The sequence below is a fragment of the Hibiscus syriacus genome, unplaced genomic scaffold, assembly GCF_006381635.1.
Source record: "Hibiscus syriacus cultivar Baekdansim isolate YM2019G1 unplaced genomic scaffold, ASM638163v2 tig00111342_pilon, whole genome shotgun sequence".
Classification (NCBI taxonomy): domain Eukaryota; kingdom Viridiplantae; phylum Streptophyta; class Magnoliopsida; order Malvales; family Malvaceae; genus Hibiscus; species Hibiscus syriacus.
The window spans coordinates 101,768-120,995 of NW_024063066.1; the positions used below are offsets into that span (position 1 = coordinate 101,768).

General features: G+C 33.2%; 2 protein-coding genes and 2 pseudogenes across 2 annotated transcripts; 2 read left to right on the forward strand and 2 right to left on the reverse strand.

Annotated features, from left to right (window-relative positions):
- Positions 1 to 703: 703 nt before the first annotated feature.
- LOC120159169 lies at positions 704 to 6,112 on the forward strand (annotated as a pseudogene).
- An 80-nt stretch (positions 6,113 to 6,192) lies between these two features.
- Positions 6,193 to 8,824, reverse strand: LOC120159171 (annotated as a pseudogene).
- Positions 8,825 to 11,258: 2,434 nt separating this feature from the next.
- Positions 11,259 to 12,408, forward strand: LOC120159110 (vascular-related unknown protein 4-like). The gene is made up of 3 exons (XM_039169774.1): positions 11,259 to 11,652; positions 11,913 to 11,978; positions 12,092 to 12,408. Exons 1-3 carry the CDS (start codon positions 11,332 to 11,334, stop codon positions 12,227 to 12,229), a joined length of 525 nt encoding a protein of 174 aa, XP_039025705.1. The 5' UTR covers positions 11,259 to 11,331; the 3' UTR covers positions 12,230 to 12,408.
- Positions 12,409 to 13,402: 994 nt separating this feature from the next.
- On the reverse strand, positions 13,403 to 14,825 carry LOC120159104 (electron transfer flavoprotein subunit alpha, mitochondrial-like). The gene is made up of 5 exons (XM_039169771.1): positions 14,787 to 14,825; positions 14,262 to 14,420; positions 14,033 to 14,085; positions 13,769 to 13,909; positions 13,403 to 13,614 (listed from the first exon to the last, which is right to left on the reverse strand). The coding sequence occupies exons 2-5, from the start codon at positions 14,296 to 14,298 to the stop codon at positions 13,537 to 13,539; spliced, it is 309 nt and encodes a 102-aa protein (XP_039025702.1). The 5' UTR covers positions 14,299 to 14,420; positions 14,787 to 14,825; the 3' UTR covers positions 13,403 to 13,536.
- Positions 14,826 to 19,228: the final 4,403 nt, after the last annotated feature.

The following is a 19,228-nucleotide window of genomic DNA, read 5'->3' on the forward strand; positions in this document are numbered from 1 at the left end:
TTGAGGAGTACATGCTTTAAATTTAAGGAAAATTACACATTTAGTACTTAAACATCAGTTTTAGTTTTTTTTTGGTATTTAAACTTTTATTTTTTAAAATTATACCTAAAGTTTAGTTTTTGTTTCCATTTTAGCATCACTGTTCAAAATTTTACGTTAAGTTTTAAAAAAAATTAAAAATTTAGGTACTAAAATGGGTCAAAATTAATAGTTTAGGTACTAAACACGTTAAGTTTTTTTATGGTGAGATACTAAAATAAAACAAAAACAAAACGTTAGGTATGATTTTGAAAAAATTAAATATTTAGATATTAAAAGAAACAAAACTAATAATTTAAGTATTAAATACATGACTTACCCTTAAATTTAATAAAAATAAACTTTAATCAAAGAAAGAATTTAAGAAACAAATAAATTAGAAATTAAATCAAAAAATAAATTATTTAATTAACTATTAAGACGACTTCAATTTGATTTTTGATTATTTAAACTTAACTCAAGCTTACAATTTAAATTAAAAGTTCAATTTGAATCAAACAATTCAACTTGAATAATTTAAAATTAAAATTAAAATAATATTTTTCTTTTAGGAAAAATGTGAACACAACGGCGTCGTTGGGGAATTAGCGAAAAATAAAACGCACCGTTTCAAACGCTCTCTTATCGTAGTCCCGAGAAAAAAAAGCCGTCGCGGGAACTTCCCTCGTGGAAACAACAGAAGAGAAAAGAAAAGATAGAGAAATGAACGACCGAGAAAGAGATTGGGATTTCTATCTGCGAACAGTATCGAACAGCGCAAGAGACTCAACTTTCGCCAACGATCCAGCCTCCGATCCTTCTCTTCTTCACGCTTTGAAGAAACTCTGCGATTTCTGTCGACAAGAAGAGAAATACTCCGAGGATTTGGTCGCTAGGGTTTATCCTCATATCAACAAGCTCTTCCAACGAGCCACTTCTTCCCAAACTCAATCTAGTTCTCCCAACGGAATTCTCTTACTGGTTCGAATTTGTTTCCTTATATTTTCCTATTTTTATTTGAATTATAGAAAATATCAGAGCTAGTTGAATATTGTGTGTGGAATTTTTGACTAAACTCATTTTAGGTGGAATTAACTTATACCGATGCATGAAATAATTTCCCGTTTGAAGTAAATTCCATAAAGAACAGTGTGTAATTAATCGAAAATGGGAAAACAAATTAAATGTTTTCCCTTTTTCTAAGTTAAGGGTCGATGGGGAAGTAAATTGAAGAAGTTTGGTTGAAAATGGCTACGGGTTTTAGTGTTTAAGCATTCAAAAGGACTCTTTTGGTTAGCAAAAGAGACAACAAAACAAACAATATTTTGGGCTACTGTGGCAAAGATGGTATATCTCAAAATTCAAATATTTCTGTTGTTGATTAGATGGACCCAGTCAAGGTGTTTTTATACTATAGTACTGTAGTTTAGCTGTATTGTTTACATAGCTTTTTTGGATTTGTTAATCAGGTCATTCTTCAATTTTTCCTTGATTTTGGAGAGGTGGTTCTGCATGATGCTGATCCTAGTCTGAGGACATTTTTCCGTTCATGTTTGAGCCGGTAATGATATGCATTATTTTTTGTTCTCAATATATATTTTTCTTGTAAGTTAGATTTTGATCCACTATATTCATTTGATTTGTTTTCTTACTTCGAAAATATCCTTCTTTTCTTTAAAATTAATGATCTTTACTGGATAAAAATGAAGCATAATGATGTATTTGCTGTATGAAGGACAGGAATTTAAGCAACATCCTTTGGATGGATCATTAGTTAATCTGTTTGCTGCGATGCTAATCTAGATGAGCCTTTTCTTCTTGCATTCACTTTATCTTGCCTATACTCTTATGCCGATATTCATTTTAGTATTTTTCAAAGTTAAACTTTCTGTTTCTCTTAAAGTTTTTTTGATTAGCACTATTCTTATGCTGGTTACAGTGAGTTTGCAGATCCTGTTGTTGCAGCTGCAACTCTTGATTTTCTGAATGTGAACAAGAACAAACTTCTTATATCTTTCCCCAACTTATTACCTCAGGTATGATCATTGAATTATGATTCTGAACATATTCTTTTGGCAAACATAATGCTGTTTAAGGTATTAAATATGCTGGATATCTGAATTGTTTGTGTTGATTTGAACTTCTTTAAAAATGATGCTATTACTGTGATATGCTTTAGACATATATAACGTTGGAAAAGTAAAGATTAAAAGTTACAGAACCTAAATAATAGAAATAGATGTACTATGTACCATGTATATATGTAATTTTGTCCCAAAAGCAATTTTGAGACCTGATGCTCTGAATGAGTGCCCTCTATATACTTTGTTTCTTTAAAACATGAGTTAATAAAATCTCATTGATATTGAACAAATCATTTAAGGGTGAAGTTAACTTGTTCTGTCTAAATACCATTTTCAGTAATCCTTCTGGGTTTGCTCTATGTTTTGAAACTTGAAGGTGTCATGTTTATCAACAATTCATTCCCCTCTATTATTGTACTTGTTATATCTCATATTCCCTTTGCCAATTAGGTATTTTTCTTTTCTAAATTGAAATCTTGTTTAAAAGTAGACTAATCATTGACTTAAGTATTTATCTCTGTGCACCTCTTACTAATATTCGTTGTTTCTTTGTAGTTTTTCCCTTTGCTTCTGAAGCTGATTGCATGGAACGGAGAAAAGTAAGTTCTCCTATCTAAAGTTTATTTCCATTTCAGAGGCCCTAGTCTCTGAGTGTTTGGTGATTTAGTATATTGCCTGACTGGCAATAACATTCTTTCTATAGTCTTGTCTCCACTTCTTGAAAACCTTCATCAGTAATAAACAGGCTAAATTGATACTAATATCCATGTGAGGTGGTTTACAGAATAAACGGTTAAACATAGAGTACTCTGAAATGGTTTGTTTTAAAGTGCTATGGAGGTAGATGTGAGGTGCTAATGGTTGTCTGCTTTGCAGATTAGAAAAGGCATTTCTGAAGGTTTTTCCCGGATTGGTGTCACCTGGGTCATTTCTCCCTCTATTTCCATCTTTAGTAGATTTGCCACGTGAGTTTCTAGGCTTGGCTTCTCAGCTGACTGGATTGTCCTCTTGTGTGCACTTATTTCATACTCTGTTTTACCTCATGTGCGTTTTAAAACCTTATTTGCTTTCATTCTAATCACTTTTTAACATAAATAAATTGGTGGATGGCATATCAACTTTTATTTCCATTTCTTTGTTTTGTTTTCAATTGCATTCGGTAGGTGTATCAGATGGTGAAGTGAATTTTTCTGTTTTTTTAATAGCCTAATTATGCTGTCTGACTTTTGTTTATCTACATTAGTCGTGGTTGTAGCATTGGAAAAAGTAGAACGAAGCTCAGGGTCACTAATAGGAAGCAATATAGCTTCAATCCAGAAGAGTGCGGCTCCTGAGGTTATATGTGGGATTTTATAAGTTGTATATTTTATGTAAAAACTCATTATATAGTGCAAATGGTAACCCTCCCTTATATGATGCAGATGCTACTTGCACTCATGGATGAGGCCTATACAGGTTCTACCATTGGGGACGAAGGGGGAGACTCTGAGTCCGAGGAAAGCAGTACAATTGATGTTGCTGATCCTCTGTTTCTTGAAATTCTTAAGGATGAAAATGATGGCCTTGCTGTATGATCTTATTTTTCTGAAACTACGTTTACAATTTGAAAAAAGCACTTATAAACTTAGTATTGCCTTATATTTCTGAAACTCCATTTACAACAATTAGACAAAAGCACATATAAATGTAATATTACTTGACGAGAGTATAGTTGTGTAACCATTACAGGATTTTTTTCTTAGTTTTGTTTCTCACTGCTCTTGTAGAGTACTCTCTTTTCTTTTTAAATTTTAGATTGTTCATTTGCTCTATAAAAACTGTTTTTAGCTTCTATTAATTTAAGTAATACAAAAATTTGCATGTTTTCTAAATTAAGGCTAGCTTACTTAAATATTTTGCACTTTTTCGATTGTATGATATCATATTTTCAAGCTACTAATTGTGTCTATACCTATTTTAACCTAGTTTATTCTTTGATTACTAATATCCCTTCTCTTTCCTTAGTTTGAAATAAGTCAACATGTGACAGAAGATTGATTGTTTCAGGAACGTCATTGGACTTCTCCTGGGATTTCTGCAGTGCTACAAGCTGCAACAAATAGCCTACAATCTGATAGATTGAAGCATATACTCAATATCGCACCTCGGCTTCTTGATTTGTATTTTACTATAGCTTTGCGTGATGCAAATAACTGTATGTTTTATGTCATTTCCTTTATAGTATTTCATTAATCTATCGACAGAATCTAGCTTTTATTAGAAATGTTGATGGTGTTCATTCCTTGTATCTTAATTTGTGTGTTTGCCTCTCTTTTGTAGCATTAATCTGTGCATTAATTCCCATTCTGATGGCTAGAAATTCCACATTATTTCCTGACAAGAACTATATGTATGAGGTTCGTATATATTTTTCAAAATATTAGAGTTCTTTTATAGTATTAATTATTTGGGTCCATACTAGTAGGCTTATGTAGATAAGTCAATCAGTTAGCATCATTATGTTTTTGTATGGATTAAACCCTTTTCTTGTAAATGTCCATGAAATGGGATGGGACAGCAATATAGATGCTGAGATTAGAATAGTTTGTATTTCTGAGAAGTTATATTAATGCAGGTTCGCAGAAGGCTCCTAGAATTCATGCTTGCTTCATTTCAGCGTTCTCCGGATTTTATTGCGCTCTTGAAGGTATTGTTCATGCAAATTTTCTGCATTGATTTTATTAATTTTACTGCATCATATACCAATTTGTATCGAGCTTAAAGGATTGCACATGTTTCCGTTTTCATAATTGTGCTGGAACTTTGCTTAGGCTAGTGTTAGTACTTAGTATAGTTATGGTCCAATAAACCTTCTGCAGAAGCCTATTGTTGACAGACTCGGGGAAGCATATGACAGCCCAGAAAAGGTGAACCATTTCATCCTATGTCTTAGTCAGTGGTCTGATGCATTAAGAATCTAATTTACAAATTTTTTCCTTGAGTAGACGAATTGGCGTTACAATTGTGCTGGGCTGTTGGAGAGCATGGTGGAGGTGGTGGATGTCACAAAGATGCAGCTAGGGAACTTTTTGAAAGTCTAGAGCTACTTTTGTATGAAATCTTTCATCTAGGTAATATTTTCGGTAGCTTAGTTTTTTCTGCTGCTTCGATTTTTTCCCTAGTGTTGCTTATATGCTGGCTTTAATCTCGGTTTTGGAAGTCGGCTAGGTCTGAGGCAGGAGTCTGCTGTCAGTTCGGACAACAGGAACTTCAGAAAGTCATCACAATCAAGGCTTCTATGTTTTGCCATCACTGCTATTGCAAAGCTTGCCACATATCACCGTGAACTATTGCCGAGGGCACGTGTAGCATTGGGCAAGGTTTGTCTTGAGTCCCATGTTTTACATTTTCTGGTCAAATGTTTGTGAAGCAAAAAATGAATTCTATAAGTTTAACTATGTTGCTTTTTTATTCTCACATTCAGGTTGCTCGATCTCGAATATCAGATTCAAGGGTTTGGAGGCGAGCTCATGATTATTTGGGATTAATGGATGATCCCGCTATCTGTTTGTCTGTATTGGGATCTTCCCGGCCTTCATACGGGCACACACACAATCCAGGCACAGTCAACTGGAATGATGGAAGAACAAAAATGATTGCACACATTCCGTTTTACCTTCTTGGTGAGCAGGAAGGTAAGAGACCTTGCCACTTACCCTCTCCCTCACACCCCTCACACTTTCGGGTATTCCCCTTCTGCCGGAAACGACATTGCAGCCTGTTTTTTCTGCTTTTGACTGGATGAAATCGATAGGGTACAACTCTCTAGATTAAATTCATTGCTTCTGATGCAGGTCCACCCTTCCATGATTTTTCGTTCTCAGATGTTATTCCGAGAAAACGGTAGCAAAGAGCTCCTATAGAAAGGCATCTCTGCTCTGGAAGGATAATAAATATTACTATAACGATGTTTTTGTCTTCTCACTCCTTAAACACTATTTAATTCCCAACAACATTTCAAGTTCCAAATTCCTTCGGTTTACATGATCTTACAAAGAAAAAGATATAGGCAAAAGGGCCGGTTCTTTTAGATTTCTCCATCTATTTTCCCTCGATACAGCCATTGATGATATCTCAGCCAAGAAAATCTGCAACTCTTTAAAACAAATAATCCATTAACATCTGCAGAATGTAAGAACAATAAAAGGGTAGCTGGAAATTTACCATTAAAAACTGCATTTCGAGTTTTAAAATTAAATTCTTCATCACTTTCTACCAAATTGCATCACGTTCCCATTAGCCATGATTGCATCCCTGATCAAAGCAGCGGTTGTTCCCAACACTAGATCTATGGTTTTAAGCGTCACCGGAGGTATAACTTCATTGGTCGATGAGCTGTCGGCGCTCTGAAATGACATTGTTAAGATACTTCCCTCAGGTTCAGCTCCTTCCCCTGGTGGCTTATCAGGCAGGATGGTAAACCCTGAAGACAAAATAGCAGCAGAATTTGGGTTCCCACCATTCAAGATCACAGACATTGCGAAGGTGTCGATCGGGGCGTATACTATATATGATCTTGTTTTGTCGGTGTAGCTTTCTTGCAGATACAATATCTCGATTTTGTTCGGAGATGACTGCGAATTTCGTAGTGTAATTAGTTCATATGGAGGAAATTGTCATGAGAAGAAATGGAAATGGTAAGCAAACTTACATTTACTTGCATAATGGAAACTCGATTTTGAGGATCTTCACCATTTATCACATAGGCAACTTCTCGGACAAGTCGTTCATTTGAAAGCAAATCCCACTGCAGATATATTTAACCATATGAAAGTTCATGCATGCATGTAGAAACAGAGAAACTTGAGCATATTAATTGTTCGAAATATATCAATATCCGACACTCAACCAAGTCCATTACCTTGTTTCTTGAATGTTCGTGACGAAGAAAATCGAACAGGATCTTCACCGGAACCGGCATTCGAACAGAAGTAGTGAAGATTAAAGTCTTATCGGGAGGCTTTCCAGGAACAGCTAATGTATTTCCAAACCGGAACCTAACATCTTCAGCACCAAAGCTTAAAGGCAATGCCATCCACAAATTATCAGTACACGAACCAACATTCATGAAGAAATTCCTCGTCACCCTTTCAGCCAACTTCAGCAGACTCTCCCTCCCTGATTGTGGCATCAAAACTGCGCAAACAATATCAATAATTCGGATTGTGCTTCGACGATTGTCCCTAAATCATAATCGAAAAGAAAGAAAGAACATTTTACCACCAGCATCAGTAGGAGTGGTTCTTGTCATTGAAGTCGCGAGCCATTGGCAATGCTTGTTGATCACTGCTATCCATCGTCTCGCACCGAACGCAAACCGGAGCTGACGACGGGAACGAAGAGAGGGTGAAGGTATTTGTTATCGACTTCGACGTGCTCGATCCATGTAATCTTAGAGATTCCATTGTGGGGTAATTGTTGAATTAAACAGCCTGATGGCCTTCTTCGGAAGTGGAGTTGTGGGGATGGGAACAAATTCTCCAAGGAAACATCAACCACTCCCCATGTTTCATAAGCTAGCCTTTTGCAGTACCTTGCGAAGCAGCTTTGTCGAGTTGGTATTAGTGGTGTAGACTGATGAAACTCTCCTGTCATCTGAGAGAGAGAAAAAATGGATATATAAAGATGAGCATTAATTACCATGTATTAGGACCATAAAAAATGAACTCTTAAACCCTAAATTAAAACAAAAATGGATTAAAAAGCCAACAAAGAAATAACTATGAAACAACTATTTCCTTTAAGAAAATTGATTGAAATAATTCATTTATGGAAAGAAAGTATCACATGCAATTAATAGTGCATTTATATGATATTTATTATAAAATGCCAACGTGAAGAATCACATACATGCATGCATGCATGCATGCATGAAGTAAAACTAGAGATGATATACCACTTGAAGAACTCCATTATAGCTCCCATCAACACTATCTAAAATGACTCCCACCATTGTTGTTCTCGACACAATGCTGGAGAATACCATCGACCATTGCTTCTAATCACAAGAAAACGACTACCATTAGTTCATCAACTACTATAAAAATGAAAGGGAAAAAGAAAAAAACACATACCGAATCCATGAGCAATTCAACAATGTTCATAGGGTTCATGTTAATGAATCCGATTTCTCGGGAAGCTTCAATGTGCAACGGCTCGAATTCGGGTTTAGAAGAAGGTGTCGGGATATTTGGAGCGAAGTAACTGTCGTTGAGATCAAAGCTCGGAAACTGTTGGGGTTCACCGATTTCAACCATTCTGACTATATCCTCCATTGTTGCATTAACACAGCCGAATTCCCTCAAGTATTGAAGTCCATTTAGGGTCTCCATTTCACAATTTCCTTTGCGTTGCCATAGTGGTTCACCCATTGTAGCCAGTTTTATCAGCTCTTCCATGGCTCCGAGGGCTTGTTCTATGATCTTGTTCTTATTTGGATCGGCTCCTATCAAGACCGCCATGAGAAGATCACCCGCTCGGTTCACATGATCGGATTTAACGTTGGTCGATGATTCCGAACCCGATGAGTTTTGTGGAGACTGAGGATTGTACAATGAAGGGGAGCTAAATTCTTCATTGCTATGTAAAATATCATCCTGTTGAGTTTTTTTTTTATAAAAAAAAAAGTGGTCAAGATAATAAGAAAAATGGCCTGATTTCTCATTTTGCTTAGTTTTTATCATCACCAAATGGACTAAAAATCTAGGGTTTTCCCCTAAAACTTGTTCATTATCATGAAATGGACTCTAGGGTTTTCAAAAGTAAACAAATCTAGGGTTTTTCTTCAATGTGATTAACATATGCCTTGGAAGATCAAACATGAAATAATAAAAATAAATATGGAAAAATAAAGAAATAAAATTTTACCTCTGGATTCTTTTCAGGAGGTTGATCTAACCCTAACTGGCTATCATCAACCTCAATTCCATCCATAAGAGCTGCTTGAAAGCCCTCCATTGACCTAATTTACCAAAATCCAAAAATATAAAACCAAACTCTAGATATATCTTTTTTTAAGAAATAAATAATAATTAAAAAGAAAATTAAAATTAAGAAGCACTCTCACTCTTCTAATTCTTTTGTTCCAACTATCTTCTCGATATCATCAAAACCACCATTGTTGAATTGTTCCTCTAGGTATTGGATGTTATAACTCCCATTTCCACCCATATTATCCATCTGCAAAAAGAAGGGGGAAAAGGATCAATCTAGTTTAAGTTATCTGATATCTACAAAAATATTTTTTTATTAACAAATATTAGTAAAAAAATAGAAAAATATTGAAATTTTAAATTTTTAAAAAATTATTAGACCCTTTATTTTTTTTATTTGAAATTAAAATTTTCAATGAATATGATCGTCCCAATAAGGCAACACCCTCTCGATCCATCCTTGTATGTGGCTTGAACTCTCTCCCTATATGATTTTGATGAATATGAAATTAAAATTTTCAATGAATATAATTGTCTCTCGATTCATCCCTGTGTGGGGCTTGAACTCTCTCCCCCGTATGATTTCTCTCTCTTTTTTTATCATTGTAAAAGATGAATGCCCCTTCTCTAACTTCATGTGACCAAATTTTAGTATAGATTTGCATCAATAATAACATTCAAAAGATAAAAGGTTCAACTCATTTTAGGAATATATTTTGTTGACTAATGATGTTTAAATTTATAAGCAAGTAGGTTGAGTATTCCTTTTTTAGTCGAAATTGATATATGAAATTTTATAGGCACCATCCATGATTTTATAATTTCTCAAGGGACTAAATTATAATATTTACCATTTTAGGGCGTTCAAGGACCCTACCTTCCTCTTTGCCCCGCTATGTCCATTAGGATCTTGGTAAACATTGGGGTAGGGTTGCAAGGATGAACTTATGCATGGTACAATAAATAGTATAATTACTTTTTAACCTCTTTTAAAACTAATATATATTGTTTCAAAAAATAGCCATATTAACTGGTTAAAATATATATCATTTTACCAACAACCAGTTGGTCTAGAGGGATGAGACACTAGGTCCCTTAAGCAAGGTCAGGGGTTCGAATCCTGATGTTTGCGAATGGAGCAAACTAGGTTGGGAGGGTCGCCCTCACCTCTGCAGTATCCGATCTGGATTAATTGGTCAATATATGATTAATTCAATATATATATATAGTTTTAGTTTGTTCTAATTTTTTTTATACTTTTTGACATGTTATCCTAAAGTATAAACCCTAAATTCAAGTTGAGTTTTATTTGGATGGTTGGCATAAAAAAGAATGTTTTAATTTAAAAACAATTGAAACAAATCTTCACCAAATCTTCTTACCAACTAATGCTATAAAGAAAATACACACACACATACTCTATAGCATTAGATTATTATAATTGAGAAAAATAAAAACTATTCTCAATTTGTTTTATAATAAAAAGTAAACAGATAAGGGAGAAACAACATTGGCTATGTTACATGATGTACGTTGATATATTCCCTTCCAATGATGGAAGGATGCATGCATTTCAACGAATGATCTGAGGATAAAACACCAAGTCTTTCCTTAATTTCAACGAATGATTGTCTAATTGATGAAAAAAAATAACAGAATTTTATTAATTTTAACACTTTCTTAGTGAATAATACTAAATTAAAATTAATATCTGTTTAGAATCTTTCATAGCCATCGTATATTTTGCGTATACAACTATTCTAATTCGATACCTCTTAGAAAAACGTCATTCCCTTTTACAATCAAGATCACTCGATGGGTTTCATTATACCATATACTTAAAATTAAATATCCAAGCATTTAAAAAGTCTATCCAACAAGGATAAGTTTGTAATTAAGAAGAAAAATTCCATTGGTCATTTGGTCTAACTACGTGACTTAAGAGAGAGAGAGAGTGATTCAACCAATTAATTAGTGGGAAAGGTTTAAGTCCACCCATTAACCAACTACAGTTTGGTATAACAAATCTCTGTTGGTGAACACATTCTTCCCCCTAACTCTAATTTCTTTTTGGTCCACACATCCCACATAGATCCTAAATTATTCTCAACTTGTCTCTTCTTCCCCCCCCCCTCTCTCTATATATACACTTACACACTATATGTATATATAAATATATATGTAGTTGAGCTGTGCAGCAAGGGTTTTATCAGGTCTTTCTTTTGTTATCTCTTACGTTGAAGAATTCCCAGTTTCCCATGGATTCCATGAGCAGATCGACGCCGGTTCCGCCTTGCTATGACGACGATGGAACGCAGGAGGAAAGTAGTTGGACTATGTATTTTAATGATTTCTCGAATGGCAACGAATACGATGATGTCGCTGAGATGAATGGAAACAGAAGCTGTTGTTCTTCCGACATCAATCGCCAGACACCACCTCTGGTTTCACTGGAACATAATAAAAGCATAAAGAAGAACAGGTTGAGTTTCAAGAAAAGGAAGACTAATGGATCCTCTGCTTGTTTTGTTGATGAAGATTTGGAAGACACTGCCTGCTCTCCTATCAATAGCCCCAAGGTCAGCTCTTTTCATTTCTTAATATAAACATTCATACGATGCATCGAAGGGGCGGCAGGCGTACTCGCCCATGAAAATTATAAAATTATCATATATTTTAGGTATTTTCTTTATATCTTTTACTGATAATTTTTCTTCGTTTCTTAGAATTTTATAAGTTCGTCTCTTAAAATTTTAAAAATTCGTCTCTCGTAATACCGTCACTATTAACGGTGTCTAAGAAAAATAATAATTGAAGTGTCTTTCTTTTGTTTTTGTAGATGTGTGACATGGAGAATCAGTTTGGTAAGATCATGAAGATGAAAGATGCCATGTACATATCAAAGGTAAGTAATCAATTACTTATTATTCATCATCATCTGAGATCCTTATTATTTTCGGGTTCGAACCTAAGACTTCTCTCTAAAAAAAATTTTGTGGTAAAATTTTGTTGTTGCAGGAGGACAAAGAAAGTGGACCAACAAGGGAGAGAGATGAATCGAGTTCCATCAATGGGGGAGAAAATGAAGAAACTCAACTGAAGAAAAGGGGTCTTTGTTTAGTGCCTTTGTCAATGGTAGTGCAATATGTAGGTTGATTTTCACATTTTATCACATATCCTATGTGTATGTCTTTCTCTACATCAATGCAACCAATATGGTTGCTTTGCATTATCTCACACACACACACACACACACACACACATATATACATATATATATATATATATATATATGCATAGTAGGTGTCATCGACACGTATTTGCAGGAGCACTAACTTGTTAAATGGTGACGACGCATGTGTATCTGTATTATCTTCAATTACTTAATGAGTGTATATTTAACCACTTGAAAAATATATATATAAATAATATTAGATTTGAGAATTTCATGGCAAAAACTTTGTTTTTAGCTATCAAAAGTAGTTCTTAAATTTAATCAGACTCATATCACAGTACAACAGTCAAAAGATAATTTTAGATATTGAGATCACGATTATTTCATAAGGCAACAATCGTTTTTGATTGCATTATGAAATGCTCAGGATCCCGATATCCAAAATTATCTTTGACTATCACATTGATACGAGTATGATCAAGTTTAAAAAATTATCTTTGTTGACTCAAAATTAACAAACTTCTGTCAAGAGATTCTCAAAATTATCCACTACACTAGATGCGCTTACCTGAAGTGTGGTACCGAAAATATTTACAAATTCTATTTTTATCTTTATTTTCGAGTTGAGTAAAAAAATTACGAGGTAGCTAAGTTTGACGAGTCCTCTCTTATAAGTCAAATTTCGTTGAAATTTTTTCAAGTCAAGTTGTTAGAGTTACTGTCTAAATTTAACTGCAAATATTTATAATGTTATGGTACTAATTGATTTTAATTTGAATTGATTTTTATAACTATATATAATTCTTCATATTTTTTCATATACGATATACATATATCATGCAAAATTGAAGGATTAGACTCGTACTTAAAAACCAATCTAATTACTAAAAGAATCAAGTTATTCCAATCATATTTTATAACTCCTTTATTCATTTTTTTAACAGAGGTGAATTTATGAAATTACGAGTCAAATTTAAAAATTTTACGTCAAATCGAGCCGATAACTTCAATTTTTCAAATAAATCAAATTTTGTTCACCCCTCCTACTTGTATTCACTTTCCTGGCAAATATTTGAGATTGAAATCTAATTATGCTTATTCTTGTAATCTGGTTTTATAAGAAAACACACAAAGAAAGAAAGCATTGTTGGCATAATTTTGGGTGCTTCACAAATGAAGAGTTATTTAGCGTGACAAAATACCACAAATTCTGCTTTAATGCTATTCAATTGGAATCTTTGTTTAGACAGCATTCAACAAAATTTGCAACTTTGGGACGTAAACGGGCCTACTTTTTCTCAGGAAGCTTTTCTAACAACTCCGGTATCACTTCAAAAAGATCGCCAACGAGTCCATAATCGGCTACCTGCACCGTATAAGAATATAGAACGGCCGTGAAAATCAATCAGTATTTGACATCTATGAATCAGGGTCATATATGCACCCTTTTTGTGTATGTATCCATGCATTCACATCTCTCAAGGACAGATATGCATCTCTGGATGGGAAATGAAGGTCACCTGAAAAATGGGTGCATCGGCATCTTTGTTAACAGCAACGATAACCTTAGAGTCCTTCATGCCAGCTAAGTGTTGAATGGCTCCTGAAACACCGAATGCCATGTATAGTTCCGGGGCTACGATTTTGCCAGTTTGGCCAACCTGACAAAAAATATAACACAGAGAAGATGATGAAGAAAAACATATGTAAGATGTCCTGCAAGATACAAGTTCCATATGGCATGCTTGTAACTTGTAAACAGGAAAGAACCATATGTATCTTACCTGAAGTTCATTGGGAACAAATCTGGCATCAACGGCAGCACGGGTTGCACCAACTATAGCAAAAAGCAAGAAACAGTAAATGTGATATTTAATAAAATAGAATTAAATACTAATATACCGCATTGACAAATCTGACATATACGTACATATTCATTGAAGAAGGGACGTTAGAAGGACAACAATGATATGAATATATACAAGTTCAGAAGAGTAGTGTTCTTGTAGTTACCTGCTGCACCAAGTTTTTCTGCAAGCTTCTCTATCATTTTGAAGTTCTCAGCACTTTTCAAAGCTCTTCCACCTGTAACCACAACTCTTGCACTTCCCAAATCAGGGCGATCTGTATCCCCGGATGATAGCTTTATGAATCTAGATTTACCAACAGAATCTGGAATCAATGAAAGAATGAAGGTCAAGACACAACATAGACTCTGGTTACAAACTCAATACCCAAATAAATCTGACGAGTTAAGAGTACTGAACAATCTTTAAGAAAGAATTTCTCAACATTATAATTCTGATCATAAAAGAAACATCCATCAGAAACTACAATAACACAAAAGCGTTCTTTGGTTTTAGATAGAATTTCTCAACATAATAATTCTAATCACAGAAGAAAACCATCCATCAGAAACTACAAGAACATGAAAGCCTTCTTTGGTTCGTTTCTTCTCCGAAGCAGGAAGGCAAAATATTTTACAGGGCAGAGAAAAGTCGATGTGAACACATGTGCATCAGTAAAAGATAAACAGACCTTCATCTAGGTTGAGAGATCAACCTCAGAAATAGAAGCGTAATAATACAAGATACATATGTAACTTCTTTCAATTTTTCTAATTTACTCATAGAACTTTTGAATTGTTCTTGTTTTGATCACTCTTCATTATTTTATTATTATTTTTGCATGGCATAATTTTTTTTATTATTATTTAATATAAAATAATTTAAAATATAAAATAAAAATAGAAGATGGTCGGACGCCATTGTCAACCATCATCAGTCATAGTAGATGGTGGCCATTCACTCTCAAATTCCATAGGTCGATTATTTTAGACTCTAAATCTGAATTTGGTGGTTGTTTCACCGAGAAATATCCCAAATCTCATGAATCTCGATTGAAGCATTTTAAATTCCTCACTTTTGATCTCCAATTCGTAGATTCAGAGCAAGTTTCGACAAAAATGAGGTTGGATTTAGACTTACGATATCGAGGCGAAACAATCCATAAAATTTAGGACCGAACGACCACCATCTGCGACGAATGACGATGGTGTCCAGGCACCTTATGTTTTTATTTTATATTTTAAATTATTTTATATGAAATAATAAAAAAAATACCATGTCATATGAAAATAATAATAAAATAATTTAGAGTGATCAAAACAAGAGTAATTTAAAAGTTCAGTGAGTAAATTAAAAAAATTGAATTCACATTAGATGAAATAAGAGACAGAATAAAGAATAAGGAATTATATAATTTATCCATATATATATATATATATATATATATATATTGAGTTAATCGAATGACGAAATTGGCCAAGAGGGGGGTGAATTGGCAATAAAAATTTTGTGGAAGCTTTTGCAGAAAATTGAAAGCAATTGCACAGCGATTTACAGTGGTTCGACTTTCTCAAACAAAGTCTACGTCCACTACCTTAGCTATCCACACTAAGGATTTTCCAACAAATTCACTAATTTGTTCTTTCTTTTGAGGCCAAAGAGATAACCTTACAATTCCCTCAAGAGTATACCCCAACTCTTGAGAACACTCTTTTCTCAAAGAGAAGATTACAAATTTGCAAACTTACAAGAAAACCTCACAAGGTAAGATGTTTGCACAATTCTAGAACAAAGAAAGAACACTCAAAGATGAATACAATTGAGCACAAATAGTGTTCTTGAAAGCAAATAAATATTGAATGAAAATGGGCTTGAAATGCTCAAACTTGAGGTTTGATGCTTTCTCTTTGATTCTCTCTTGATTCTAGTTGCTTGATGTTTCTTGTCTTTGATCAATGGCTTCTAAGCTTGCTTAAATACACCTTGAATCACTTCTGAACGTTGGGGATAATTAGAGAAGATATTATAGCCGTTTTAGTGTGAAAACATTTAATAAAACAGCTTGGACAGTGGGGGGAATCGGTTCCCTATCATAGGGAATCGGTTCCCTAAGTGTAAAATTCAAATATTTCGACCGTTGAACAGGGGGAATCGGTACCCCCTTGAGGGGAATCGGTTCCCTCCGAGCATTCTGGAAATCTCGGAGCCAAACCATTCAGGGGGGAATCGGTTCCTCCTATGGGGGGGAATCGGTTCCCTCTGAGTATTCTGGAATTTTTGGCTTTGAATTGGTTCGAAATACTTTGTAAAATATTTTGAAATTGTTTTATGATTAAAACTTAATTTTACACTTAAGTAAGGATCAAAAATGATTTTTGAAATATTTGGAGTAATGTTTTGATATTCGAATAGTTATATCGAATATACTTAGAAAATCATTTGGAAAATCTTAAAATCCATTTAACTTAATTTGTTATATCGAAATATTAAAATGTTTCAACAATATATATATATATATATATATATATATATATATATATATGCATACCCAAGTACTCTCAAACCAAGGCTTAAAAGAATAGTATTTTATTTTATAATTTTTTATTAATATAAGGTAAATATATAATAATATCATTAGACAAATTTAAATAAATTGTTGAAATTAAAATGTTTGAATAGATAAAATTATTAGAGATTTAAATAGATAGTTGAAAACAAAATTTTATTATTTAATTTTTGGTAAAAAAAATAATGTTAATCAACAAAGTTTTAATTTGAGTCATTTACCTAGGTTTATCTCAGGGTTATATTTTTATGTAAAAGTAATAAATTTCACACTATAGATTCTATCTCAAGTTCAATTAACTCATTTACTTTTAGATATAATTAAATAAATAAAAATAATTAAATTATCAATTATAACTTGAGTTAATATATAATAATCCTTCATTAAAACAAATTCTATCTGATAATTGATCTTCAGGTCCCCAATAATTTCTTACATATATCAAATATTAAGACATTCCTAAATCGATTGAGAATTATTCTCTTCACAACTAAAATGCATTGCCCTAAAACTCTTTTCTTTCTATCGTCGCTAACAAAGCCTAAAATAATAAATCACTTCACAACTTCACAACTTCACAACTCAAATCATATCTCACGATTTAATATAATTTGTCCTTATCTATCTTCAAACATAGGAATGGCAACAGGTCGGGTTCGGGGCGGGTTTTGCTCGCCCCGTCCCCAAACCCGAAATGAATCCACGTCCCCGATTCTGACCTGATTCCCGACGAGTTTTTTATCAGGGCGTCCCGTCGAAGATTTTTTTTGCCCAATCATCGTCCCCGACCCGAAATATTATACCCGAATCCGAACCCAAAAATATTTTATATATAATTAATATAAAAAATATAAAATATTATATATATAATTAATATAAAAAATATAAAATATTATATATATATATATATATATATAATCGGGGCGGGTCGGGGCGGGGATACCTTGCCCCGAACCCGAACCCGACCCGAATAAATCCCCGAAAAATATCCCCGAACCCGAACTCGACCCGATATCATTCAACCCGACCCGACCCGAATTTGACCGGGTTTCGGGTTTCCCCGTCGGATTCGGGTCATATTGCCATCCCTATTCAAACACGAGAGAAACAAACGATTCACTATAAACGTATATATCACGAAAAATATACATACATAAAATTTTTTGTATCTTGCGTATCTTAAAAACTTAATGTATTTCATAATATTTTTCGAATATTCTTATGAAATTATCTATACAATAAATATGTCAAAAATTGTAAATCACAAAAAAAAAATATATCTCCTATAATTATCTCTACAATTTTAAATATTAAATTTTTGCTTTATTTATAGAGGAAATAATTTTGATAATTAAAGAATTTCACTATATGATACTCTCATCCATTAAAATTAACGCTATACGATGACGATAATATAAAGCAAAAGAAAAAAAATAGTGAGTTTAGTTCACGGAATGTAAGATTACCAGTGAGAATAAAAGATTACCAGTGGGAATAAAAGATTACCAGGGAATAGGATTACTGGGAATGTTGTATTTTATGTTTGGTTGATTTAGCAGGAATGTGAGATTACCTTGTTTGGTTAAAGGAATAAAAGATTATTAGAATGTATATTTGACCAAATTGTCCTTATTATATATTTGTATAATATTACAAATTGTAAAATATTTATATATTTTCTTTAAAAAATTAAATTCATAATATTTATATAATTTTTTTACAAAATTAAAAATATAAAAAAGGTTTAATGAAAGGGTAAAAAAAAATTTAACCCCTGAACTTCATATAAAATTTTAATTATAGACTTTTTTTTTAAATCTAAAATAATTTAAGAATAAATTTGTAATTTAACATTCGTAGAATTTTTATTATTCAATGACAGAAGAAGGATATTTTTGAAAAAAATAAAAATTTAAGGGCATTTTAGTCCAAAACGCCGGTAATGTTACAATACCTAAGGGAAGAGAGGTAATGACATTCTCGATAATATACCTAAAAAATCTATTATTGGTAATAAAATATTACCGGGAATGAGATTTCCGGCCAACCAAACATGGGAATGTCCCACAATCCTTGAACCAAATACCCCCTAAAAGTTTAAGGGTTGTTTGTTTACTTCATAATGATTAAGTACTGAATGATTCAAATGTTGAATGATTCAGAGATTCTGTATAAATTAGCTCTGAATGTGACATGTTGTTTGCTAATGACTCTGAATCATTCAGAATGTGTTTATGTTTTTATAATTAATGATAAGATTAAAAATATCCTATAATTGAAGTACTATCCACGTCGTTTAACCTAAAATTAAACATAAAGCTTAATTTTTTAGTGGGGTTTAATTTATAATACATTAAAAATGAAAAATGGCGGTTGAGTTGAGATAAGTACAGAACACGAGGGAGACGGTAAAAAAATAACGTATACAACGGCCAACTGTTTTTCTAATTTTTTTTTTATTATCCTTTGTGGATGTGAGATGGCAGCTTTCTTAGCGACAACAATGGCTGCCACCATCATCACCATCAACCATATAAAGATAATAAACCAAGTTTCTTTCTTGGTTC

Excerpts from the sequence above, each read along its gene's own strand:
- LOC120159104 (XM_039169771.1), bottom strand. The coding sequence starts at position 14,298 with ATGATAGAGAAGCTTGCAGAAAAACTTGGTGCAGCAG. Across the intron at positions 14,086-14,261 it reads AGAAAAACTTGGTGCAGCAG|TTGGTGCAACCCGTGCTGCC; the intron begins GTAACTACAAGA and ends TTTTTGCTATAG. Across the intron at positions 13,615-13,768 it reads CCGATGCACCCATTTTTCAG|GTAGCCGATTATGGACTCGT; the intron begins GTGACCTTCATT and ends TATACGGTGCAG.
- LOC120159110 (XM_039169774.1), top strand. The coding sequence starts at position 11,332 with ATGGATTCCATGAGCAGATCGACGCCGGTTCCGCCTTGCTATGACGAC. Across the intron at positions 11,653-11,912 it reads CTCCTATCAATAGCCCCAAG|ATGTGTGACATGGAGAATCA; the intron begins GTCAGCTCTTTT and ends TTGTTTTTGTAG. Across the intron at positions 11,979-12,091 it reads ATGCCATGTACATATCAAAG|GAGGACAAAGAAAGTGGACC; the intron begins GTAAGTAATCAA and ends TTGTTGTTGCAG.